Consider the following 27,356-nt stretch of genomic DNA (forward strand, 5'->3'; position numbering starts at 1 on the left):
GCCTCAGGACCTTGGCTGGATTTCCATGCTCATCCCTAGTGAACAAACAAGAAAATATGCAGTAAAGATAAGCCTGTATGATATGCAACAGTCCACACAAGTAAAATATGTTTTCCTACACATAATATTCAAGTCCACGCAAGTAGCCCAGGACTACAGAGTTCAGTTCCTTCACATTCTGTAACGTTTAGCCTTTGTCTCAATGTTGTTCCTTTGCTTGCCTCCTAGCTACTACCGGCAAAAGTTCCTGGAATCTACTGGCAAGAAAGCTTGGCGCTCCGATAGCATTGCTGAGGGCAAGTCTGCTCAGAAGAAAGGTCCCATGAAAAAATCCAAATCCACTTCCCTGTCTGCTTTTGCTGGTGCTGCCCGTATCTGCGTCATGAAAGACAAGGAGTTGGAGGAGTATGTGGAACAGCTCCGAGGTGAAAAACGCCTGTGTTTGGCCGATAAAAGTAGCTGCTAAGAACAAAGTTGGGTCTGTCAGAGAGAGGGGTTCAAAAAAAGATTCTTACTCTCTTGCTTCAGTTAGCACACTGACGATTGGTACGAAGCACATTAAAACTTGGTTAGATTCTACATCTGTCCTCCATCCACCTTTAAACAAATGTTCCCCATGAAAATACTTAGGCTAGAATAAATCACAGACACTTGGCTTTGCAAATAAGTGGTGCTTTTACTTACAGAGTTTCCACAATTACAATAAAGAAGTCTCCACCCATTGGCTGTAAAAGTAAGGAAGAAAAGATTCCAAACAATTTGAAAAGAAAAGAACTTGGTTTCATTACAAAAGAAATCATGTAGTATTTGCATTTGCTAAGTCATTCAGGCTGTAGACATGTGGCTACTTACTTCTTCCAGGAAGGCAGAGTGCTGCGGGGAGGGGGAGTGGTAAGAAGAGGCAAAGGCTGCTGGGAGACTGCTAAGGTCCTCCATGGTCACTTGAGCTCATTTCTGGCTCACGTTAACCTTTTCATGTATGCAAGTGTCATTACCACAGGGTCATGGACTGGGAAACAGGAAGTGTTGGCCGTGAAGTGCTGTGCTGACTGCTAGCAATCCTGCTCTGCTTTTTACTGTGAGAACTAGTTTTGGGGTCAGGTTCTCATATTCTCAGATAAGCCATTCCTCCTTTTTTTGGTATTACTATTTTACTGAAAAAGAGACGCGGGTGGTGCTGTGGGTTAAACCACAGAGCCTAGGACTTGCTGATCAGAAGGTCGGTGGTTCGAATCCTCGCGACGGGATGAGCTCCCGTTGCTCGGTCCCTGCTCCTGCCAACCCAGCAGTTCCAAAGCACATCAGAGTGCAAGTAGATAAATAGGTACTGCTCCGGCGGGAAGGTAAATGGCGTCTCTGTGTGCTGCTCTGGTTCGCCAGAAGCGACTTAGTCATGCTGGCCACATGACCCGGAAGCTGTACGCCGGCTCCCTCGGCCAAAAAAGCGAGATGAGCGCTGCAACCCCAGAGTCGGTCACGACTGGACCTAATGGTCAGGGGTCCCTTTACCTTTTTATTTTACTGAAAGAATTTTGATCATAAAGAAATAAAGTGATGCAGAAGAGAAGAACAAGAAAAGAAAGAACAAAAAATGTGAGGAAAGAAACAATATACAAAAATGCAGTGTAATGTACTCCCATAGATTCTTATATAAATATATATGATGTTATTATCCTAATACATATATAGCATTGTTAGGATGTGGTTACCTGGAGAAGGGCATAACTCTGTTACTGTTGATTTACGTGTAATGCACGTAGATGGCACTATGCATTTATTATTAATTGATTGCATTATTATCCCACCTTTTCCTCCAAGGAGCTCATGGTGGTGTCAATGGTTCTCCCTTTCCTCTTTTAATCCCCACAACCACCCTCTGAGATGGGTTAGGCTGAGAGGCAATGAGTGGCCCAAGGTCCCTCAGTGACCTTCATGGACGAGTGGGGATTTGAACCCCGTTCTCCCAGGTCCTAGTCCAATACTCAAACCGCTACACCACACTGGCTCCACAGGGTATAAGAGGACAGGTCTGTGCCCCAAGGGACTCAACCTATAATTTGCTAACTGGATGAATGGATGCACAGTTCGGTTCCACTTTGTTACAGCAGTATATTGGGCCTAGGGGTTGGCGCTATAGGTTTTGTAGAAAAGGCGGGTTTGGGGGAGCGATTTGATGCAAGAAGGGGTGCATCGGGCTTGACTACTGTAATTCGCTCTACGTGGGACTGCCCTTGAAGCTGTCCCAGAAACTCCAGTGGGTGCAGAATGCTGCAGCGAGGCTCCTCACGGGGTCTCTGCCATGGGAGCATATTCACCCAGTGCTTTTCCAGCTGCACTGGCTCCCGGTGAAGTACAGGGTCAGATTTAAGGTGCTGGTTTTGACCTTTAAAGCCCTTCACGGCCTAGGACCCTTGTACCTACGGGACCGCCTCTCCTGGTATGCCCCATGGAGAGCCTCAAGGTCCATAAATAGCAACACCCTAGTGGTCCCGGGCCCTAAGGACGTTAGATTAGCCTCAACCAGAGCCAGGGCCTTTTCAACACTGGCTCCGGCCTGGTGGAACGCTCTGCCTCATGAGACCAGGGCCCTGCAGGATCTGATTTCTTTCCGCAGGGCCTGTAAGACAGAGCTGCTCCGCCTGGCCTTTGGCTTGGAGCCAATTTGATTCCCTCCTCCTCTTTCTTTCTTTTTTCTTTTCCTTTCTCTTCCTGTGATGAGGCTACATTTTAATATTTTAATGTTTCAATATTTTAATGTTGTATTTTAATTTTGTTTTTAAGTTGTATTCATTCAACTTATTTTTATTATTGCTTGTTAGCCGCCCTGAGCCTGGCCTTGGCGGGGGAGGGCGGGGTATAAATAAAAAATATTATTATTATTAATAATAATAATAATAATATTAATATCATGGAGGCGTTCTCTGGGAAGGCATTTCTGGGGGCAAGGAGACCTACCCACTGCCCCATGGCCTTCCTGCTCGATCCAGACCTAGCTTTGCTTCCCTCCTACCTCAGGCACTCCCTTTCCTAACATTTGGTTCCCTTTTTCCTTTCCTGTTTTGCCAGAAAAAATTGCCCCATCAGAGAGCCCCTATTCTCAGGTGCCCATCTTCCCCTTGATCCCCAACCAAGATGGCCTGACGCCAGGAAGGCCAAAGAAGAATCTCCAGAAGCTGGAGCAGCTGAGGAGGCAGGAGCCCCTCTCCTCTTTTGAGGACCACTTCTTCCATAAGAAAAGATGGCTAAAGCAAGAGGTGAGAGCAAGACGCCCTCTGCACCAGGCTCAGACCTAGCAGCTGTTTCCAACGTCACACGCAATGAAACTCTGGAATACACATTAGTATGTGTTCCCCATTTTCAAGGAACAAGAGGTTCCAGCACCTCCCAGTTTAGTTTTGTTTGGATTAGTGGGCACTGAAGATTTACCTCACCTTGTTCTTGTTGTTTAGTCATCTTAGTCGTGTTCGACTCTCCGTGACCCCATGAACCAGAGCATGCCTTGGAAACTCTCACTTTCTTCTCAAAGCTACTCCTTTTTTTATCTCATTGGAGTTTTCTTGGCAAAATACTGGAGCGGTTTGCCAGTTCCTTCTCCAGGTGGATCACATTTAGTCTAAATTCTCAGCTACGACCTGTCCGTCTTGGGTGGCCCTGCATGGCATAGCTCAGAGCTTCTTGAAGTTATTCAAGCTCCTTCACCACAACAAGGCAGTGATCCATGAAGGGGTTATGTCACCTTCTTTTCCCCAAATACAGTACAGACCTAGATGGATTGATTTATGAAACAGATCCTAATGATTTTTGTTCATTGCCAATCACACCCAGCTAAGACTTACTAGATCTCAATCTCTATAATGCAGAACCAATGTTTTTGCTGAGCACTAATACATTTGAATGGGCATGTTCCCAAATTGGGGGGTGGGAATGTGCCAACACTTTTTGTGCTGCCAGTCAGAGGCGTGCGTGGCGCAATATTGAGAGGGGGAACAAACAGGCACCCCTCACAGCAGGCTCCTTCATTTGAGCCTAGCTTTGCACCAGAAGGAGCTGTTCCTTGGCTGTGGTGCTTGCGCCTGGTGCGGCAGCGCTGTCCCCAGATCAGGCCACCCACCCTCCTTGGCTGCGAGGCATCTTGTGCCCGGCTACAGTAGCTGACCCAGTGGTGGAGAGCATCCCACCTCACCCGTGGCCTGCCCTGGTAGCGGAGAGCAGGGGGAGAGTGAGCAGCAAAGCTGCCATCTGTTCTCCTCGGCCAGGTCAGCCCTGCCTGACCATGCTGCGGAGAGTAGGAAGAGAGTGGGCAGCAGCTTCCTTGCCCCTCTCCTACCCTGAACTGTGGCGTGTGGGACTTAGCTGCCGCTGCTGGTCTTTCCAGACTTGATGGTTAAGCTTTCGTTTTCTTTCTCCTTTCCTTTCTTTCATTCTTTTCTGTACAGCCTAAATCCAACAAGCCCAAAAAGCTTTCCCTCAGTCTCGCACCACAGCTGACACATGGAAAGCGGCGTTTTACTTTTGACAATCTGGAGGAGATCCGACGGGAGGTATGCTAGTCTGAGTGTGTGTGTGTGTGTGTGTGTGTGTGTGTGTGTGTGTGTTGTTGATTTTCCAGCAAACACAGAAAAACACAAACAGGAAAAAGAAAGGAAACATACAGAAATGATAACAACATCCCCAAAGCAATCCCCCTGCCCACATTCCCAGCAACAATATAGATTATAAAAAGACCAGAAGTTGCCAAAAGATTTCCACTCTAGTATACTGCTCCATAGATGCTCATGCATTGAAGGTGGGCGATAAGTCGTAAGAAAGAAAATCGGCCCCAAATGATCCAAAGAGAGGTCAAGGGCTGACACCCTTCAGTAGGTTGGGTTCAGTCTAAGCCACATGTCCAAGTAGAATGGAACTTTCTCCTGGCAGAGTGGCAACAGGATTGCTGCCCGGGTCCTGCCGAAATCAATGGAGCTTCAGCTGGAGCCATGGCTAACTTGCCCCACCGATTTCAGTAAGCTGCAGTGAGCACAGTCTACACATGTTTGGCAGCCTTTCTTCCTTCATATCTTCCCCCAATGTGTGGACAGTGTGCTGTTGGGAGTTCGCAGGGGGGCACAGTGGCAAGGCAGGGCTAGAGCACACTCTACTCTATTTTTATTTTTTATTTTTAAAAAAAGATATTTATTAAGAACATTTTTTGAATATAAGAAAAAATAAGCAATAAACATACAAAATAATAAGCAGTTAAAAACACATTAATTTTCAATAACATAACTTCCATACCCTTATCTCCTCCGACCTCCTCATACTTCCCTTCTTTGTATTCCATTTCAGTTTGTTAGTTCAGCAAATCCTTACCATTAAACTTTTACCCATTTATAATCCTTTTTTCATATCTCCTAAAGTAGAGCACACTCTACTCTATATAGAGGGAAGGATGCCTGACTAAAATTTCCCTTGCTGTTAGCCATTACAGTGGTACTTCTGGTTGCGAACGGGATCCGTTCCGGAGGCCCGTTCGCAACATGAAAAGAACGCAACCTGCAGTGGCGCATCTTCAGGTTGCGATTCGCCGCTCCTGCATATGCGTGTGACATCATTTTTGCACTTCTGCACATGTGCGAGCGGCGAAACCCAGAAGGAACCCTTTCCGGTACTTTCCGGGTCACTGCGGGACATCACCTGAAAGAACGTAACATGAAGGGGACGTAACATGAGGTATGACTGTACTGTTCTGACAGCTTCATCTCCCCTTCCAACCTGTCTCCTGCTCAGGTGAAGAAAGCAACAGATGCCTACCGGATGGCAATCGCTCTCCGCGAGCGCAACAAGTCCCTGAAACTCTGGAAGAGAGTGCGCGGCGCAGAGATTGGGCTGGACTCGGGGAACCCCAGCTTCTACCAGACCTTCTCCACGTACTCCTGGTCGTGGAACGTCTGCCAGGAACTACTGACGCCCCGAGAACTCCGAGAATACGACAGGAAAACGTATCAGGACAGCTGCCGGTCATCCGCTGCCGGGGAAAAGCTGATCAGGGCAGGCGGGAGGCATAAAGGAAGCAAGAAGTAGCCCCCCCAGATGTTGCTTACTGTGGCATCCTCCTCTTTCACCGGAGGGCGCTCCGTAGGATGATCTCGGGCTGGCATCCGGGACGCAACTCCCATGTTGGGAAATGCAGGGCTTCACCTTTGTACACTGGCAAAATACAGTGAGAAATTAAGGTAGAAAAGGCAAACCTCCTGTGTCGTGGCTTCTGCTTTTCTCCTGTTCCTGAGTCTTGCCCAACTAGGAGGGAAGCAGGAAGAGGGTGGGGGAAGCATTTGATCTTGACTGCCAAGAGCCATTTCGTGATTCAAACAGAAGTCTTCCAATCTGCATTTTAACAGCATCTCCATAGATCCCCCACCTCTCGAAAACAAATAGGGATCCACTTTTAGACTGAACTTTAAGCAATCCCTGACATTCTGAATTTCAAACTTTGGGATTTCCACACAACCCTTTGCAAGAAATTCCTGCATCTCAATCATCTCGATTCATTTTTATTGAGAAGTACTTAGAATCATAGAATCCTATTGTACAAGGGGATGGGCAGTCCTCCTACCTTATTAATCCTTCCTAGAAAACTGTGAAGTGAGCTATCGTTGCTCTTCTTACTTTGCTGAGGAGAAATTATGCCTTGTATATATTCTCAAGCACAGGCTAGGCAAAATAATTGCTTTTTCTCTAGGAATGGGTCTAAGAAAAGGGGCGGGGGGGAGCTGCAGTCCTTGGATAACACCTGAAAGAAAGAATATGTTCTATAGCCATAGTCCATGATGTTCATTTGTGTTGCTCCAGCAGTCCTTGCTTTCCTGAGGTTCTCCTTTAAGTGAGTGAAATCTTTTTGGGCATCATCAAAATGGGGGAAAGTATGAAGCATTGAGACATAGATGGCAGCAAGGAGTCATGCTCCCAAAATCTAACTCAGCCATATTTGAAAGTTGAATGAGACTGATATCAGGTCTGGGTTTACAGCGTGCTTCTTAAAAGACTGTGCACCACACAAACCTGAATTTTACAACCTAGGTAATTTATGCAAAGCAACACGTGTATGTTTTTGCACAATTTAGGTTGTATACACATTACAGCTTAACTCTGGCTCCACTGCACTCCTGCTGCTGGTATTTGAAGCTCAGTATGCACATAGGATCCTGAAGCTGAGACTCCAATACTTTGGCCACCTCATGAGAAGAGAAGACTCCCTGGAAAAGACCCTGGTGTTGGGAAAGATGGAGGGCACAAGGAGAAGGGGACGACAGAGGACGAGATGGTTGGATAGTGTTCTCAAAGCTACCAGCATGAGTTTGACCAAACTGCGGGAGGCAGTGGAAGACAGGAGTGCCTGGCGTGCTCTGGTCCATGGGGTCACGAAGAGTCGGACACGACTAAACAACAACAACATACACATAGGGTTGCCATATTTCAAAAAGTGATAATCTGGACACAAACGTTAAGCTTTTTTTAGTTTTCCCAAAGTTGTTGAGCTTTTTATGGCAAAATCGCAAGTTTTTGAGCTATTTTTAATGAACATTGCCAAAAATGACAGACGCTGCTTCCAACTCCAGTACCTCTGCTATGTCCGTGAAATTCCAGCAACCCTACATGGCATTACCAGCAATCCATACCTGCCTGGTAGTTTATTCAGAAATGCTGCTGCTTGATGCATTTTCCCTCAAAACAGCTTCCATACGATTTGAAAACGGGAGCCACATTCACTTTGCAGTTAAGCTGAGGTGTGTACGTTTTAGACAGCCATTGCATGTGTGCAGATGACAGCTGCATGAATAGTTCACAAGGGTTGCAGGTGTGGGAATACCAAGCAGGTAATGTGCATCAGGTGGAGGCATTTCAACCCCCGGCCTAGGACCCACGTTCCTATGGAACCGCCTCTCCTGGTATGCCCCGCAGAGGACCTTAAGGTCCACAAATGACAATATTTTGGAGGTCCCAGGTCGCAAGGTGGTTAGATTGGTCTCAACTAGGGCCAGGGCCTTTTCAGTACTGGCCCTAACTTGGTGGAATGCTCTGTCACAAGAGACCAGTGCCCTGCGGGACTTGACATCTTTCCACAGGGCCTGCAAGACAGAGCTGTTCTGCCTGGCCTTTGGTTTAGACGCAGCCTGACCCTTATGTTTCCCTCCCCTTATGGTTTTGATCTATGGCCTACTTTTAAAATGAGGCTGCATTTTAAATTGCATTTTAACCTGTACTTTAAATTGGTTTTTTCCCTTTTCCCATTATGTTTTTACTGTAATTTTACTGGTGTTAGCCACCCTGAGCCTGGCCCTGGCCGGGGAGGGCGATTCTCTTTGTGTGTACAGCAACATGCAAATACAACGAGGGAGGGAGTGACCTCATTGTGCTTCAAGCTGCTGCATAACTATTCTGCTTCTGGTCATCAAGGTAGAGGGGGCACCAAAGGAATGCAGGGCACTGATTACAGTGGTACCTCAGGTTAAGTGGTACTCAATACAGTGGTACCTCAGGTTAAGTACTCAGTGCCCGGAGGTCCGTACTTAACCTGAAACTGTTCTTAACCTGAAGCACCACTTTAGCTAATGGGGCCTCCTGCTGCTGCCACGCCACCGGAGCACGATTTCTGTTCTCATCCTGAAGCAAAGTTCTTAACCTGAAGCACTATTTCTGGGTTAGCGGAGTCTGTAACCTGAAGCATATGTAACCTGAGGTACCACTGTACTGGAAATCTTGCTTGCTTCCTCCACTTTCCCCACCCCGCCTTAAGGTGTAGCAACCTGCCTTTTTTTTTACGATTGCATAATAGCAGTTCACCACCACAAACAAACATTCTGATTTCTCAGGGCCAATGGACTGCGCTTTCCTCGCAAGGCACCCGAGGCTGCAATCCTGTACGCATTGCGAGAAGATGGGATACTGGACCTTTTTCGGCTTGACCCAGTTCAGTTGCTCTCTTTGATGCAGAGAGATTTCCCGCCTCTAGGCGGAGGGAAATACAACAATCTACTGAAAAACGCGTTCACTCCACGTGCCGCTCTGGAAGTTTCTAGCTCTACCAGTCGGGAAGCTTAGACGGGGCCGGATAGTTCTCATTCTGGTCCACCCGAGGAAGCGCGCCGCCGGGAAAATTAAACGCGAAGGCGGCGTTGGCAAGCCCGACTGCGCATGCGCATTCCGCGCGTCTTTTCCTATTCCGCGCAAAGGGCAGAAGCGTCACACTGCGGTCTGCTTCCGGGTTCAGTTCCCTCCCGCCTTCCTTCCTTCCTTCCTCTTGCGCTTATGGCGGCGCCCAGCCAGGACGGGAGGAGAAGGAAGCAGTTTGGGAACCGCTTCCTCACCGACCCGGCTCGCCTCTTCCAGCACAACGCCTGGTAAGGAGGAGAGGTGGGGGGAATGAGGACCGCAGTGCGAGTTTTTCCGCATTGTACCAATCTAGCTGCTATCAAAACCAAGGAGGAAGGTCCCTGCCCGCGTGGAGCTTACAGTGAAAGAGGAGGTCGTGCACTCCCCTCCCTTGGAGGTTTCTAAGCATGGCCATCTGTCATGGATGCTATAGCTGAGATTACTGCATTGCAGGGGGTTGGGCTAGATGACCCTCGGGTCCTTTCCGATTTTTGTTGGCAAAGCTTGTCTTTCATTCCAGAATCTATCAGTCCACCCGCCCCCATCCCCAGATTAACAGAGTTGTTCCGGATTATGTTGCCCTAGATCTTCGAGGCCAGTTTGTTTGCTGGTAAATAGTAGTACAGTGGTACCTCGGGTTAAGTACTTAATTCGTTCCTGAGGTCCGTTCTGTTCTTAACCTGAAACTGTTCTTAACCTGAAGCACTACTTTAGCTAATGGGGTCTCCTGCCGCACCGCCAAAGCACGATTTCTGTCCCCACCCTAAAGCAAAGTTCTTAACCCGAGGTACTATTTCTGGGTTAGCGGAGTCTGTAGTATTTATTTATTTATTTATTTTGCCCTGCCAATCTGGCTGGGTTTCACCAGCCACTCTGGGCGGCTTCCAACAATAGGTTAAAAATACATTAAAACATCAGTCATTAAAAACTTCCCTAAACAGGGCTGCCTTCAGATGTCTTCTAAACATCAGTTAATTGTTTATAGTGGACCCTCTAGTTGTGTACCGCTCTGGATACGTAAATTTCGGGTTATGAATGTGCCGTGCGCGCATGCACAGAAGCACTCTGCGTGCCGTGCGCAGAAGCAGCGCCTCTGCCTACGGACTTTTCGGGTTGCAGACGGACCCCCGGAACGAATCTAATTCGTATACAGAGGGTCTACTGTATTTCTTTGACATCTGGTGGAAGGGCGTTCCACAGGGCGGGCGCCACCAACGAGAAGGCCCTCTGCCTGGTTCCCTGTAGCATCACTTCTCGCACGGAGGGAACTGCCAGAAGGCCCTCGGAGCTGGACCTCAGAGTCTGGGCTGAACGATGGGGGTGGAGACGCTCCTTCAGGTATACTGGGCCGAGGCCGTTTAGGGCTTTCAACACTTTGAATTGTGCTCGGAAACGTACTGGGAGCCAATGGTACACTTGCAGGTGAGGCTAGCTCGGCACAGATGGATTCCAGTGGCTAGGGTTAACGAAACCAGATAAATACTTTTTTCATGCCCGCAGGGATAACGTGGAGTGGTCTGAGGAGCAGGAAGCTGCAGCACAAGCGAAGGTCCAAGAGAACAGCACAGAGTTTGTGCCACAAGATCAGCAAGGTATTATTAGTGCGCAATATCACGTCTTCTGGCAGTGATATCTCTAGCCAGTCCAGAAGAAATGAGGTATGATTAAGCCCCACTGAAGTCAGCAGAGCAAATTAGTTGCCTTAACGTTACGCTGGAAGACTGTGCCCGTAGGTTTGTTGTGCAACTCATATGCCAGTTTTGTGCCATTGGAACTTGTGTTTGTGAAGCAGAGTTCCAAATCGCTATTAACTTCGGTATTCTCACAAGTCAGCCTCGAAGGTTTGTGCTTCTTGGAACGCTGTGGGTTTGTTGCCATTTTCCCTTTTTACACATAGGAAGGCGAGATAGATGTGCTTGCCCACTGAATCCATGTTTGCTAGGTCTTGTGCTTAAGCCTCCCAATCCAACGGATCACACTGGTTATTTTGAATATTTGAAAACTGACAAAGAGTTAATTATGCCAAGTGATGCCCAGTTTGAACATCTTTTGAAGCGTGCTAAATCTTTTCTTTCTTTTTTTCTCCCCCCCCCCCCATGCTTATTACGTACATACAAAAAAAGGGAACAATACTGAAAAGGGGGTACAACTTAAGAGGGGAGGGAAAAGGAAAGAAAATTTACTTTTATTAAGATAAAAATTATGACAAAAGTTTATGATTACAATTTCATGTTACAATAAAAGTGGAAAAAAATCTCATTATCTTTTATACCCAACTTTGAAGCGTGCTAAATCTTCATGTGTAACATACCGTCACAGAACTCACATGGAGGTTTCCACATCTGTATGCAAAAAAGCTTGCAAAGCAAGCAGGGGGAGATTTTAGCCCACCTTTCTGCTGCTTGTGCATTTTGAGGTGCCCATCAGTTCCATGTTTGTTTATTTTTAATTTATTTATTAAATTTGTATACCGCCTTATACCCGTAGATCCCTGGGCAGTTCACAACACAAAGTTACGGTGTACAGAGCACAAAATACATAATAAAAATAATCGAAGCACGAAATACATAATAAAAATAATTGAAACATAAAGATTAGTACAGATTTGACTGTTCTGTGTATTATTTTTAGTACGCAGGTTTCTGGAAATTATCTCCCAACAGCTACTGGAAACTGGCTTGACCTAATATCACAAACAATAGCTTTTACAGGTCTGGGTATGTTTGTCAAAATAGATACGATGGTGGCAACCCATCATATTTGTCTTCCCCATTCAGGCATAAACTGGGGGGTGGGGTGCAGGTCTGATCTTAGCATCCAAAGGTGTAAACAGTTAAGGGGAGCTGAACTCTCCGTGATTGGTGACTCAGTCTGTCATATTTCTCAGCTTAGCTCTGATAGCAGAAATGAACCAACCTAGGTGGAAAGTGCTTGATGTGATGGACTCCCCTCACCCACACGCCCCTTTTGATGTTAAAATCAGACCCGCAGCCTGCTTTTTTTATATGTGACACATGAATCAATCTATGGAGGAGGTTTTTGCAAATAGGATGTTTGGAAACCTACGTCACTGGGAACAATTACATAGTGAAATACATCTTCTGGGATTTGCTTCCTTGGAGTGAGTTTGATGGAAAAATTATTTAGCTGGCTTAATTTAAAAAAACCACTGAGAGTTTCTTCTAGGTTTAAAGTGTTGTCTCCTAAACTGCAAAGCTCCTTCTCTGGTCAAGGACTTGGACTGGAGTTTTTCTCACTCGTTCCCTGCCATCTTCTTTGCAGATGCTTATGAGATCAGTGCCAGCAAGTATTGGAATGACTTTTACAAAACCCACGAAAATGGGTTTTTCAAGGACCGACACTGGCTGTTCACCGAATTTCCTGAGCTGGCTCCAAACCAGAATGCCAATACGGTTGACGTGTGTGCCTCTGAGGCTGCTGCTGCGAAAAACACAAAAGGCTCAGGCCTTCGGGAGTGCAATGGACTTAGTTCACTGGAGACTGGGATCTTGGAGCGTCAGGACTCGGAGATAAACAGTTGTAACTCCACCCACCAAATGCAAACAGAAGTGGCAGCGCAGAAACTGGAGGAACAAAAACTAAGAGACTTCCCAGGGTCATCTGCTACTTACAGAATACTAGAGGTAACTGCACAGTGAATCAGAGCCAAAGCATGTTTTGTTGCACCAATAGTTCCACTTAGCTCAGCATTCTGCCTACCAACAATAGGCTTTGGGGAGACTCACAGATGGAGCTTAACGGTGATGTTTACCCTGTGCTGTTGATCCATCCCCCCCCCCGGCCGCCCATGTAGTTGTCAGGAGCTTAGCCTACACTCGAGTAGGACCCTGGTAGAGACACATGCCTGACTGGCATGTTCTCTCCCTCCTGGTCAGTCGTTCAGAAGCTTCAAAACCTTTCTTCAGCCCGAACATCACAGCGACTGATGCCAACTGACACCGGCACACTTAGGGATCCACAGAGTTTGCACAACTTGCATGACAGACTTCAGCAACTCAGCATTTTGGCTAATCGACTTTATTTACATATAAACCCACACGGAGCACTGCAACATGGCTCCCTCTCTCTCTAGCATCAGACAGCAAAGAGAAAGAACAAAGAACAATAGTCCCACTTCACGGAACACAGTAACACAAACATCCTGTCTCCATCACTTGCCACTCTGTGGAGTCGAAACATATACCGTCATGTGAAAGACAACAATCCCATGACTGCAATCAGGGAGCAGGAATTCCAACAGTTATTGGAGAGATATTAGCTGTGAATATGAAAGGTTTTGCTTCTATGTTTATGTGGTTAGTGGGCACCAGTAGACACGTTGGCCATATAAATCTTCTTTGGTGCCATTTTGTTAGAAGAGTTTCCCTTTCTGCATACAGCCATGATGCCTTTCAATTTCACTGTTTGATCACGTGTTTTGTAGTTTTAAGAGGCATTTCAAGATAATTGGGGGGGGGTTAAAGGAGTCTGCAACTGGCAGCACCTGGGCCAAACATGGTCCCTGAGTGATACCATATGACGCCCCAAAAGCAGGAAGCCTTTGTGGAGGAGAGGAGGGTGTAGTCATGGGGCCTGATGGCAGTCTATTTTAGAGTGGGATGATGCCCTGGCCAGCCACACCCCATCATTATTTCAAGACAGCCCTCCTGTAAAAAAAGGTAAAGGACCCCTGGACAGTTAAGTCCAGTCAAAGGCGACTATGGGGTTGCAGCCCTCATCTCACTTTCAGGCCAAGGGAGCCGGCGTTTGTCCACAGACAGCTTTCCGGGTCATGTGGCCAGCATGGCTAAACGGCTACTGGCACACAGAGGACCGTGATGAGTGTCAGAGTGCACGGAAACACCATTTACCTTCCCGCCGCAGTGGTACCTATTTATCTACTTGCACTGGCATGCCTTCAAATAATAATAAAATAATAAATATAAATATAATATATTATTATTATTATTATTATTATTATTATTATTATTAATACCCTGCCCATCTGGCTGAGTTTCCCCAGCCACTCTGGGTGTTTCCCAATCAAGTGTTAAAAACAATGCAGCATTAAATATAAAAAACCTCTAAACAGGGGTGCCTTCAGATGTCTTTTAAAAATAAGATAGCTGCTTATTTCCTTGACATCTGATGGGAGGGCATTCCACAGGGCGGGCGCCACTACCAAGAAGGCCATCTGTCTGGTTCCCTGTAACTTCACTTCTCGCAATGAGGGAACTACCAGAAGGCCCTCAAACTGCTAGGTTGGCAGGAGCTAGGACAGAGCAACGGGAGCTCACCCCATCGCTGACCCAGGGAGAAATATATTTGATCTTAGCACTAGATGAGAGCGTAAGAGGAGAGGTTTGAATATATTAAATTATTTCTAGAGCGGTAGCTATGCTGGTCTGTTGTAGCAAAAATAAATAAATCTTGTGCCACCTTAAAGACAAATGTATCGTGGTATAAACTTTTGTTGTGATGGCTGAAAATATTCACTATGTTTGCTTTATTGGCAGGTGGGCTGTGGAGCAGGAAACACTGTTTTCCCCATCCTCCAAACCAACAAGTAAGAGAAACTGCAAGCAGATTGTACGCTGAGGTTTACAAACCAATAGGATTTTTTTTAGACTTGGTATCTAGAATGGTTCTGTTTCATTTTGCTTTCATTGGCATTCCCAATGTTCCCACCATGGCAAAAATGACCCACATGTGACCTCATCTTCTTCCTTTGCTTCCACTGTGCAGAGGATTTTTGACATTGTGGTACTGGCATCCCCCTCTCTCATGCACGTTCCACCCGCGCATGATTGTGCATACGCATGGTGCTGGGAAATAATTCAATTCCAACCCGGAAATGGCCAGAGAGAGCCAGAAAGTTCTCGTGGCTCACAAGGAAACCCTTGTAAAGAGAAAGAAGGTTCTTTTTATCATATGTGGTGGTTTTGTAGTAAAGTTAAAGCTTACGGGGAAATGATATATAATGAAATGAAAAGGATGTTTAAAATAACCTTTGTAAAAAAAACAAAAAAACCCAAAAGCTTTTCTTCTGGGAATTATAGGGACAGAACGACATAACTGTATAGAAACTTATTCCTGTATGCGACTACAGCAGCAAGAATGTTACTCACTCCAAAATGGAAAGAAGCAGAAATCCCAGCAAAGGAAGAATAGATACAAAAACTTATGGAATATGCAGAAATGGCGAAACTTACCAGAAGAATAAGAAATCAAGATAACAATTTTTAAAAATAAAAGAATGGAAATAGTTTGTGGAATATATACAAACAAATTATAAACTGTTAAGAACATTGGCAGGATTGTTGCAAGAACCTGCAGTTTCATAAAAACATATATTTAAAGAAGATGAATAAATCAGCCAATTAAGTTAATTTGGATATGCAGAAGATATTAAAAATAAATTTAAGGAACTGTAGAAAGAGGGGGAAGAAAGTCAAGTTTTGAAATGTCAAAATGATTGTAAAATTTGTGAAATGTATAAACCTAAAGGATGTATATTTTTTATAAACCAAAAACACACCAAAACCCTCTTGGAAGCCCCAAAGAGAACAGAGGCGCTGTGGGGCTTAGTTTACGCTGCTTGGACTTCCGATTCTCTGTCCTGTAGCTACATATGATATTCATTCCTTATGATCCAGCCATTCTGTCTTTCATAAACCAGCATTTTTTTGTCTTCAAATCCGGATAAGATCATTTTCTCTTTGATGCAAAAAGTCCGTAAGCAATTTCCGAACCTTAACAAATGTCAGTAATGATTTTTCTCCAGTTAAACCTGTTAACTTTGCTATCTCAGCCAAGCCCAATAGTTTTATCAGCCAATCCTCTATAGTGGCTAGGGCTGTATCTTTCCATCTTTGTGCAAATAGCAATCTCGCACTGTAATCTTCCATAACCCTTTTCTAACTGTGTATCTGTTAGCCCTAAAAGAAACGAATTCTGGCATCGATTGAATATTAACCTTTAAAATGTATGTATCCACATCCAATTTTTTTTAGCCTTTTTATATGTCCACTAAGCATGATAAAATGTCCCTTCATGTTCTTGGCATTTCCAGCAAGCATTTGAAACATCTTCGTTTATTCTGAATAATTTCTCAGGAGTTAAATACAAAGGATACATCATTTTGTAAAAATTCTCTTTAGGATCATAGCACAGTGTAAATTTGAACCCCTTAGTCCACATACATTCCCTGTTCTATCTGCCTTACCAGTCTTCTCTGGTTTATTTCAGTGATCCAGGCTTGTTTGTATATTGCTGTGACTTCTCCAAAACAGCGATAGAGCTCATCCAGGTAAAAAAAACAAAGCTAAGTAAAAGAAGGTGGTTTAATCATCTTGGCTAGGTGGGAAATGCTGCTGTATTTGGCCTTTGCTGTTGTAACTTAATACAATTCTGTTGTTAATGTCAGCAAGGCTTTTGCCCTTTGACTCTGCCTAGTAGCTGGTCAGTAGAGACCTCGCTGGAGAACATTGGCAGGAGCTGGGTGGAAGCCTTCCTCTTTGACCTCTGGGAGAGGCTATCTTTATATAATAATAATAATAATAATAATAATAATAATAATAATAATTATTATTATTATTATTATTATTATTATTATTATTATTATTGTTATTATTATTATTATTATTATTATTATTATTATTATTATTTATTTATACCCCGCCCATCTGGCTGGGTTTCCCCAGCCACTCTGGGCAGCTTCCAACAGAATATTAAAATACAGTAGTCCGTCAAACATTAAAAGCTTCCCTAAACAGGGCTGCCTTCAGATGTCTTCTAAAAGTCTGGTAGTTTTTCTCTTTGACATCTGGTGGGAGGGCGTTCCACAGGGCGGGTGCCACTACCGAGAAGGCTTGGTTCCCTGTAACTTGGCTTCTCGCAGCAAGGGAACCGCCAGAAGGCCCTCAGCGCTGGACCTCAGTGTCTGGGCAGAATGATGGGGGTGGAGATGTTCCTTCAGGTATACTGGACCGAGGCCGTTAAGGGCTTTAAAGGTCAGTACCGACACTTTATTTTATCTGCAGTATTTCTAGCCTGTTATTCATTCTTTCAATCCTGGAGGGGGGAGGAAAGCAATAAACCCAGAGGATAGCAATAGACCAAAATTACAAAATCATATATGCAATTCTATCATAAATAAGCAAAATGACAAGAGCATAAATTAATATTCCCAGTTTAATGAAGTACCGTGTTGCAAGTTTACTATATGATGCATACTTTGTTTCAGATGTAGAAATTAGGGCAGTGTGACGACAACTACTACTATTACTACTACTACTTATTTATACCCCGCCCACTCTGGGTGGCTCCCAACAGAATATTAATAATAATAAAGTGATAAAACATCAAACATTAAAAACATCCATAAACAGGGCTGCCTTCAGATGTCTTCTAAAAGTCAGGTAGCTGTTCTTTCCTTGATATCTGATGGGAGGGCGTATGTTTGGTTTGCACATTTGGTCCTGAAGATCAAGATAAAAAGCTCTGTTCAGCAAAAAAAAATATTTAAAATACTTTGTATGCCAACTTTAAGAATCAAAGCTTTCCTCAAGTCATCAAAGTGGTGGTGATAATAAATAGATAATAAAGACATAAACCCAGCTCAAAACAGGACACAGAGCAGCAAAGAATGCAGCAAATAAAGATTCCTTCAGACAAAAGCCAGTGAGAACAGGTGAGCTTTCAGATGTATCCTAAATACAGTGCCCCCTCCCACATACCACCCAATTCAGGCTTCCTCAAACTCAGCCCTCCAGATGTTTTTGGCCTACAACTGCCATGATCCCTAGCTAGCACAGGCATAGGCAAACTCGGCCCTCCAGCTGTTTTGGGACTACAACTCCCATCATCCCTAGCTAACAGGACCAGTGGTCAGGGATGATGGGAATTGTAGTCCCAAACATCTGGAGGGCCGGCGTTTGCCTATGCCTGAGCTAGCAGGACCAGTGGTCAGGGATGATGGGAATTGTAGTCTCAAAACATCTGGAGGGCTGAATTTGAGGAAGCCTGACGTAATTGAACTGCACTTTGTGACAGGTCGGGTTGACGTGGGCAGGCTGCCGATTCTCGGCTTAATCTTCCGCAGGGTTGTGGCGAGGGTAGAACGTGAAGTGTGCTCAAAGAATACTTGTGTGAACATGCAGGCCCATCCGGAATATGACACCTCTCGCTGCTTCGCCTTTGTCCATGACCTGTGTGAGACCGGGACCCCCTTTCCGATGCCAGACGAAAGTGTGGACGTTGTGGTTCTCATCTTCGTTCTTTCCGCTCTTCTCCCAGAAAAGTATGTATGTCCTGCTCCTGCTGCTGCTGCTGCTGCTGTGTGTGTGCTTGCCTAATATGGGGGGGGGCATTGGGGGGTATTTTGCAAAGTTGCATTTTGCATAACTGCAGCAAATCTAGAGCACCTGTAAGTACATGGGTTAACTGCTGAATACGGGCAACAAAATTACAGTGGTACCTTGGGTTAAGAACTTAATTTGTTCTGGAGGTCTGTTCTTAACCTGAAACTGTTCTGCAACTGAAGCACCACTTTAGCTAATGGGGCCTTCCACTGCTGCCACGCCACTGGAGCCCAATTTCTGTTCTCATCCTGAAGCAAAGTTCTTCACCCGAGGTACTCTTTCTGGGTTAGCGAAGTCTGTAACCTGAAGCGTATGTAACCCGAGGTACCACTGTAGTTTATTGGAAGCTTTATTTTGCTTTCGCTAGTTATTCCGAGCTGTTAGATTACAGTGGTAGCTCGAGTTACAAACGCCTGAGGTTACAAACGGTTCAGGTTATAAGCTCCGCTAACCTGGAAGAGTTACCTTGAGTTGAGAACTTTGCCCCAGGATGAGAACAGAAATCGTGTGCCGGCGGCACAGCGCCAGCAAGAGGCCCCATTAGCGAACGCACGCCTCTAGTTAAGAACAGTTTCAGGTTAAGAACGGACCTCCAGAACGAATTAAGTTCGTAACTAGAGGTATCACTGTACTAGCATGTTTCAGTGGCTGCTGAGTCTTTTCCCTCTGTTTTTCTCCCACAGAATGCAGTGTGTAATCAACAGACTTAGCAAACTACTGAAACCCGGTGGAATTATTTTATTACGAGATTATGGCCGTTACGATCTAGCCCAACTCCGTTTTAAAAAAGGTAAGGGGAGGGAAAAGGCAGTATTGCCATTTAGTAAAGGAAGCGGTCGCTCCCTCTGCATCTCAGTGGTTACAAGACAGAAGTACTGTTTTGGGGGACGGGGTGGGTGGGTGTGGAGGACTCCCTGGCCCTGAATGGGGTAACCGTGCCCCTGAAGGACCAGGTACGCAGCCTGGGGGTCATTTCTGGACTCACAGCTGTCCATGGAGGCGCAGGTCAATTCTGTGTCCAGGGCAGCTGTTTATCAGCTCCACCTGGTACGCAGGCTGAGACCCTACCTGCCCATGGACTGTCTCGCCAGAGTGGTGCATGCTCTGGTTATCTCCCGCTTGGACTACTGCAATGCGCTCTATGTGGGGCTACCTTTAAAGGTGACCCGGAAACTACAACTAATCCAGAATGTGGCAGCTAGACTGGTGACTGGGAGCAGGCGCCAAGACCACATAACACCGGTCTTTAAAGACCAACATTGGCTCCCAGTACGTTTCCAGTCACAATTCAAAGTGTTGGTGCTGACCTTTAAAGCCCTAAACGGCCTCAGCTCAGTATACCTGAAAGAGTGTCTCCACCCCCATCATCCAGCCCGGACACTGAGGTCCAGCGCCGAGGGCCTTCTGGCAGTTCCCTCACTGCGAGAAGCCAAGTTACAGGGAACCAGGCAGCGGTTGCTTGTTGGTACCTTGTTGGTAGTGGCACCCGCCCTGTGGAACACCCTCCCACCAGATGTCAAAGAGAAAAACTACCAGACTTTTAGAAGACATCTGAAGGCAGCCCTGTTTAGGGAAGCTTTTAATGTTTAATAGACTATTGTATTTTAATATTCTGTTGGAAGCCGCCCAGAGTGGCTGGGGAAACCCAGCCAGATGGGCAGGGTATAAATAAATTATTATTATTATTATTATTATTATTACTACTACTACTACTACTACTACTAGAGAAACAAAACTCCTAGCCTTCACCGGAAAGTTAAGGCACCAACATGGTCCTGCCGCTGAAAGAAATAGAACGTGTGCATGTGAGAGAGTGACAGACGTAACTTCTGCTTTTAGGTACCGGGGATGGATGTTGTTGTTTTCACACAGGCTAACTTTTGGGCCTCTAAGCCCACCTTGTTTCATCCCCACGCAGCAGAACAAGGAAGTAATTTTAAGCCAGGCGATGTCCCTGTTAGCTCCTGCTGCACCCTCTGTGAGATGAATGAATTTTTATTTGCGTCAGCCATCGGCCATAGCGATAAAACAACAATACAAAAAAATAATAAAATAATAATAAAATAATATAGAAAATATATAAAAAATAAATATATAATAAAAAATAAAAATATAAAATACATTTTAGGTTTTGAATCAGTAGTCAAATAGCGGGTCTTATTCTAATTGCCCCAGCTAAAAACCTTGCAACCTTTGAGATGTCTATGCAGCATATTGAGGATGAGCTTCTGATATGGACAGGGAAAGCGAAGGGCAGGGGAAGGCTGCTCAGCGGTGGGTTTTTTAACATGCAGTCCGCAAACTTCTTCTGTACATTTAAAGGAGGGGGGAATTGACACAAATATACAGCTGCAAAATGGGAGAATGCAAAACCCCAAATTTTCAGTGTTCAGTTGGTAAGGTGCTGAGTGCTTGTGAGCATGTTGGGGAGCAAAGTACAGGCTGGCTTGCTCCCTTTCAGCCAGGGCATCAACCATAATTGATGTACACCTTGCCAGGCCTTTTTCCTCTTCTTTCTGAACATTTTGCAGCTGCTGAATTGCAGAACCACATCTCACCGCGCAGGTGCCTGAGTATTAACCAAAGAGGGTAGATGTCTTTATCAGCCTCTTGGCCATTGATAGTTTATCGCTGTCATCACTGTATTTGGGAGGAGGTGGAAGCAACAGTGAACTGAGTTGCAGTCAAAATTCTCATTCCTTTCTTTCAGGTCAGTGTCTGGCTGATAACTTCTACGTGAGAGGAGATGGCACCAGAGTTTATTTTTTCACACAAGGTAACTAACTTGCAGGATGTGGGTGGCGCTGTGGGTTAAGCCACAGAGCCTAGGACTTGCCGATCAGAAGGTCGGCTGTTCGAATCCCCGCGATGGGGTGAGCTCCTGTTGCTTGGTCCCTGCTCCTGCCAACCTAGCAGTTCGAAAGCACGTCAAAAGTGCAAGTAGATAAATAGGTACCGCTCCGGTGGGAAGGTAAACGACGTTTCCGTGCGCTGCTCTCGTTCACCAGAAGCGGCTTAGTCATGCTAGCCACATGACCCGGAAGTTGTACGCCGGCTCCCTCAGCCAATAAAGCGAGATGAGCGTCGCAACCCCAGAGTCGGCCATGACTGGACCTAATAGTCAGGGGTCCCTTTACCTTTAACTAACTTGCAGATCCTACCGCACTCTTTATCGATTGGCTGTCACTGATTTAAAGGCTGAAGCAGCTCAGGCTTGGTCTCTGGCCCAAAGCAGGCAAGAAATGATGTTTTAGAAGATGCTGGTTCAGGTGGCAGGGAGAAGAAATAATGCCAGGATGGATGCATATAACATGATGCTCTGAGCCATTTCCATTGCGGCCTTTCTACATATGTGGAGCAGTGATCCTGAGAACTGGACACCAATTTATTAAAAAGCAAAAACCCTGACGATGTGATTAAAAAAAGGTTAAAGACTTACATGGGCTTGATTCAGATGCCACAGCCCAAGAATACTGTTTGGTTGTTTGGAAAATGCTGCAGGTTCCCATATTTCATATCACCGTTCCTGGGTTTCTGTGGCATCTGAATTGGGAAAACTATGGTTCATGTGAAACATGATTTGTTGCCACCGAGCAGTGAGGGTATTTCAAACACTTGTATCAATTGTATCAACACATACAGGGTTCTTAAGTTATTTCTGCATGGAACCTCTGTCTGAACGGGGGTGGAGGTTTGTTGTTGCTGGTCCTGTCTCGCAGGAGGTGGCTGCGCCAGAGGGTCTTTTAATTCTGTATTTCTCTTCCAGATAAAATATTAATTTATACCTGCCAGTGGTCAGACTGGAACCAGTCAATGAAATCACATTATATTTATCTTTATTTCTGGGCTCAATTCATGGTGCGGTTTGTGGCTGGAATCAGAATTATGTCACACATCGCTTTTTGCCATATAAGCCTGCCTGACAACCTTTTTATAAAAATCCTTTTACAGCTATTATGACAAATAATGATAATAATAATAATTTATTACAGTGGTACCTTGAGTTACAGATGCTTCAGGTTACAGACGCTTCAGGTTACAGACTCCGCTAACTCAGAAATAGTACCTCAGGTTAAGAACTTTGTTTCAGGATGAGAACAGAAATCATGCTCTGGCGGCGCGGCAGCAGCAGGAGGCCCCATTAGCCAAAGTGGTGCTTCAGGTTAAGAACAGTTTCAGGTTAAGAACCTCTGGAACGAATTAAGTACTTAACCCGAGGTACCACTGTATTTATACCCTGCCCATCTAGCTGGGTTTCCTCAGCCACTCTGGATGGCTCCCAACAGAATATTAAAAACATGATAAAACATCAAGCATTAAAAACTTCCCTAAAGAGGGCTGCCTTCAGATGTCTCCTAAAAGTGAGGTAGTTGTTTATTTCCTTGACATCTGGTGGGAGGGCGTTCCACAGGGTGGGTGCCACTACTGAGAAGGCCCTCGGCCTTGTTCCCTGTAACCTCACTTCTCGCAGGGAGGGAACCGCCAGAAGGCCCTCGGCACTGGACCTCAGTGTCCGGTCTGAGTGATGGGGGTGGTGACGTTCCTTCAGGTATACTGGGCTACGGCTGTTTAGGGCTTTAAAGGTCAGCACCAACACTTTGAATTGTGCTTGGAAACGTATTGGAAGCCAGTGTAGGTCTTTCAGGACCGGTGTCATACGGTGTTGTATAATGGACTTAGCAGAACAATTAATATCTCGATACATCTCACTACGACATGCCATGAGGCACAAGAGGATGTATTGTATCCTTGTTCATGTTTATATAAAATACAAATTAATACCGTAGTCCCACCAAAATGATCATCCAATCCTTTCCTTGCTTGACAATTTCCTTCTTCCAAGAGGTATTCACCTATCTTTGCCACTGCTCAGTTCGATAGGCAGAAAAACCTTTCTACTCTTTTGGTCTCAGATTATCACTGGTTTTCTTGTTATTTGTTGTTGTTATCTTGTTTTTTCCATCTTCATCACAAACCGCTTTGCAGCGTTATACTTTAAAATTGCATTTCTTTCCTGTGTCCCTTAGATGAGTTGGATTTGCTGTTCTCTACAGCAGGCTTGGAGAAAGCCCAAAACATTGTGGACCGCCGCCTCCAAGTGAACAGAGGGAAACAAATCACCATGTACAGAGTCTGGATCCAGTGTAAATATCGCAAGCCAAAGGGCGGCAAGGAATCTCTAGGAGAAAGGAGCAGCTTTCATCCTAGCGGCTGCACGTAGCGAGACTCGGACCTCTCCCCTGGCGGTTGCCCATTATACTGGGGAACTCACTGCAGACTTTGTACAGCAAACAGGATTGCATGGTGCTTGTATTAGAGGCACAAAGTTTACTGGCACAAGCCCCAATACAGAGCAAAAATTTTAAATTTGCCTGGTGGGTGGGGAGAACCTTCTTGAGATGCCAAGTACCTGCAAATAACTGTAATGCAACTTTGTGGCTTACAGGATCATCCCTGGGGTCTGAGTCCCTTGGCCTCCTACTGAATTAGATGGGTTTATTCCTGCAAAAACAGCACTCCCTAGTTTTGATGGCGCCCCCTTCTCCTGCAGAGTCCTAGCTGGAGAGGCTGCTTCTGGCCACTTACTTGACCAGGAAAGAGGGAAGTCCCTTGCCAAATGGTCAGCTCTGCTTTTCAGAGCTGAACAAACGTTCTTCAGATGCAGGAACGTGTGTCAGACCAAATGTTTAGATGCAGGAACGTGTATCAGACCATGTATGCAGGTCTGGCTGTTTAACTACCGGTAAATCTAAACAAGATCAACATGGGTTTCAGAGCATTGCATCAGTTTCTGACTGCTTCAAGGAGTTTATGATAACCATGCCTTCTTATACCTACAACATAACTTTTCTACATTGGTGTTGGTGGGGTGGGGGAAGAGTCTAAGAAAGTGTCCTGGGAATCTTGCGGGTTTCTAGAATAATTTCAAGTTGTTTTAACAAATATTCACTGGCATAAGTGATTTTTACTGCATCACCCTCGCTGATGGTCAACAAGCACGCTAGAAAAAAATGGAACAACCCTCTCCAGTCACCAAATTTTATAAAGTTATAGTATATTTAAAACAATTCTGAATTTAATGCAGACAGAACATGTTAAAGCCTGCCTGTGTAATCTCTAAAACGGAACCAGACTTGTGAAAATAAGCTTAAAAAATTAAAAGACCTTTTAAAAGATTTTGCATATGAAGCTATGCTTTAGCATTACATCAGTGGCAGCCAATGTTGTGCCATACAGATATTGGACTGCCAACTCCCATCAGCCATAGCCAGTGATCAGGGATGATGTCCATTGACTGAGGGACACAAATGAATGAGCCTCAGCTGTGCACATAGACCCCATCCTCTTCTGTGCTGTGGCGGCAAGGTAAAAAGTCTACAGCTTCCAATTCTGGCTGAACTTGGAGTAACTGTTAGCCTGTTGCTTAGTGCAAACATGGAAGATGGAAATGTGATTTATAACCCTGGCTTATTCACTAATCATAACTTAAACCAACCAGAGTTTACTGCATTCACATATAATGGAGAATGAAGTTACGTTTTTTTAAATGCAAGCAGATTCTCTGATCACCTGCCTGTGAAAAAGAAGGGGGAAAACCATAATGAAAAATCATTCTGGCCAGTTAAGAGCCCTAATTTTGGATTGCACCTGCAGCTGTACAATAGGTAAATGTAAGAGCTTTGAACTGCTTATTTCCTTTCCATTTCCTTCAGGTTCTTCATAAATTCACTCATGTCTCCATAGTAAAACCAATACTTGATGGGAACTTCTCTAACTTTGGTTCTGTGATTCAGACAACACAGTAAACCACGGCTTGCTTAAACTATGGTTTGCAACATCAGCTTCAAATACTAGCTTCTTGACCCCAAAATGAACAATTTTGTGAGCAGGTTCCACTAAGGAGTTTGTCTTTAAACATGGTTTGCTGTTCTGCACACTAGATTCAGGCTTGTGCCCTTCCCACTTGCCTCTCAACAAAGTGACCATGAGTCAGATGTCACAATAAACCATGGTTTACTCTTATGGGAGTCATCCTAGTTGAATAATTAACTTGTTAACTATCCTTGCCCTCTCTTCAGCATGTTTGTGAGTTTAGAAAATTACATTTCTGTTGTTTGTTGACAGCATTTTAGTCTTATGTCTGAACCCTAAACTATGGCTAGTTTTAATTATGGTTTAAAGAAGCCATTTTCATAGTCCATTTCTTTGAAGTTGACTTTTTTCAAGCAAACTAAAGATTAAAACAGTCCTTAAAATTTATTCAGATTTTGAAACTGGTTAATCAAAAACAAATAAAGGCTGTTAACCGCCATACCAGAAGAGAGAGATAAGCCTTAGGCTCACCTAGTCATTCCTTCCATAAATATACTGTGGCTTATTGTGATTCCAAATGGGTAACAGTGGTTAGCTGAAAACGTAAGAGAAATGTTTGTGCCCTCTTTCTGTCTGCATTAGTGGAGATGACTGTTCTTGCACATACTCTCAGGGGGCGTGCCATGGGCAGGTCAGCAATAACTCACACGGTGTCAATGAAGTTAAGTCTCTTTATTCAAAGAAAAAAAAACAAGCTCAGAGACCAGGCCTAGCGAGCACAGCAACTCTTCCCAGTAGATCTTGCCCCGATGAGTCAGGTGTGAGGTCCCCACCTCCCCAAGTCTCCTTTCCCAGGTCCTTCCCAAGCAATCTTGGGTTCCTTCTTCTTGTCTCTCATTGCTCCATCTTCTTCATCTCTTTGCATGTTCGGGGAGAGGGGAGCTGGTCGCAGCAGGACGGGGAGACCCCTGGCTTCTTCAACAGCCAGCCTCATCTCTGCCTCTCCTCTCTAGCCGCCTCTTCTGCCACTGGTTCTGGACTGCTCTCTGCCACAGCCTCTTCCTGCTCACTAAACCCTGTTGCCTCCAGCTGCTGACTCCTCCTTCTCCCAGTCTGTTCCCTCTTCTCCCTCTCACCACTCATCATCATCATTCCACCACCAATCCCCTGGCCCTCAGCCTTCTTCCCCTGAGGGTTCCCTTGGGGGTTCCCCAGCTGGTGTCTCCCACTACTGCTCTGCATCCAAACCAGTTCATGACACATACTTAGCACTGTGTGAATTCCTCCATTAGCTCAGGTGTGGCAACCTTTCTACCCTGAGGGACCAGATTGTCATCTTCCCTAACCCTCAATGGGCAAAGTTTGACAGGTGGGCAATGACAACAGGTGACCTCCCCCCCCCCCTTGCAGAGTCTTCAGAAGCCCCACCGAAAGCACCATTTGACACAATCTTGGACTGGTGCCAACAAATACCCATTATGGGTGTGGCTTGGCCAAAATGGCCTCAGGCTAAATGGGGAGGACTGGGCATTCCTCACCCCTGCCTTAGCAATAGCTTTAAACAAGCCACTGTTTCACAATTATATCTGACTCCCACAAATTAACCTTGTCGTACATTGTTGGGCTTTCTCCTGGATCCGGCAAATGAAGAAGCCACACACACAAACCCTTGTCCTTTGAAATATACCCTTTCCCTGACACCCCAGCACCTCCACATGCCTGCTTGTCATTCAACCTGGTTTTTCCCCATGATGCCTACACCTTTCCCTGACACTTTCCAAGGCAAAACACCCATCCATCTCCCAACTAATCCTGTACCCACTTACCTGGGAGCAACCTCCATTGAACTCGCTCTGATCGGCTTTTGAGATACATCATGTAGGACTGTTGTGAACTACTAACCACCTCATGCCTTTTGTACACCCACATTTTCTCCTCCGGATCAAGAAATCCCCCACATGCTCACAAATCAGCCCAAACGCTTCCGCATCCTTCACTTCCTCCCGCAATGCCACTGATGAAAAAACACACCGGTTGAACTGTATCGCCTTG

The 27,356-nt window shown here is 45.3% G+C and overlaps 2 protein-coding genes and 1 long non-coding RNA gene across 7 annotated transcripts in view; 2 read left to right on the forward strand and 1 right to left on the reverse strand.

Moving 5' to 3' along the window:
- The window catches only part of LOC308570945 (uncharacterized protein), a 111,016-nt gene extending 104,790 nt beyond the window's left edge, over window positions 1–6,226 (forward strand). For all 3 annotated transcript variants that reach the window (XM_081166003.1, XM_081166004.1, XM_081166005.1), the window contains 4 exons: window positions 229–425; window positions 3,067–3,254; window positions 4,437–4,541; window positions 5,767–6,226. In XM_081166003.1, coding sequence (XP_081022129.1) covers window positions 229–425; window positions 3,067–3,254; window positions 4,437–4,541; window positions 5,767–6,060 — 784 coding nt within the window. In that variant the 3' untranslated portion in view covers window positions 6,061–6,226. The remainder of the gene's footprint in view (window positions 1–228; window positions 426–3,066; window positions 3,255–4,436; window positions 4,542–5,766) is intronic.
- The window catches only part of LOC308571384, a 147,220-nt gene that overhangs the window by 119,342 nt on the left and 522 nt on the right, over window positions 1–27,356 (reverse strand). For both annotated transcript variants that reach the window (XR_014001359.1, XR_014001360.1), the window contains exon 2: window positions 24,233–27,318. This is a non-coding gene — a long non-coding RNA (uncharacterized lncRNA). The remainder of the gene's footprint in view (window positions 1–24,232; window positions 27,319–27,356) is intronic.
- Window positions 9,255–24,667, forward strand: LOC308571189 (tRNA N(3)-cytidine methyltransferase METTL2-like). Of its 2 annotated transcripts, XM_081166698.1 has the most exons (9): window positions 9,255–9,377; window positions 10,630–10,721; window positions 12,412–12,773; window positions 14,646–14,695; window positions 16,378–16,438; window positions 18,291–18,430; window positions 19,175–19,281; window positions 21,202–21,267; window positions 23,519–24,667. In XM_081166698.1, exons 1-9 carry the CDS (start codon window positions 9,286–9,288, stop codon window positions 23,710–23,712), a joined length of 1,164 nt encoding a protein of 387 aa, XP_081022824.1. In that variant the 5' UTR covers window positions 9,255–9,285; the 3' UTR covers window positions 23,713–24,667. The 2 variants fall into 2 exon arrangements, with proteins under 2 accessions (XP_081022824.1, XP_081022825.1); XM_081166699.1 differs by lacking the exon at window positions 21,202–21,267.

This window comes from Podarcis bocagei (genome assembly GCF_964188305.1).
Source record: "Podarcis bocagei genome assembly, chromosome: 13".
NCBI classification, from domain to species: Eukaryota; Metazoa; Chordata; class Lepidosauria; order Squamata; family Lacertidae; genus Podarcis; species Podarcis bocagei.

What these genes read in the sequence shown, in the direction of transcription:
- LOC308571189 (XM_081166698.1), top strand. Translation starts at nt 9,286, where the DNA reads ATGGCGGCGCCCAGCCAGGACGGGAGGAGAAGGAAGCAGTTTGGGAAC. An exon ending in CCCATCCTCCAAACCAACAA is followed by an intron (nt 14,696 to 16,377) that starts GTAAGAGAAACT and finishes GGTTTATTTCAG; the next exon opens with TGATCCAGGCTTGTTTGTAT. An exon ending in TCCGCTCTTCTCCCAGAAAA is followed by an intron (nt 18,431 to 19,174) that starts GTATGTATGTCC and finishes TTTCTCCCACAG; the next exon opens with AATGCAGTGTGTAATCAACA.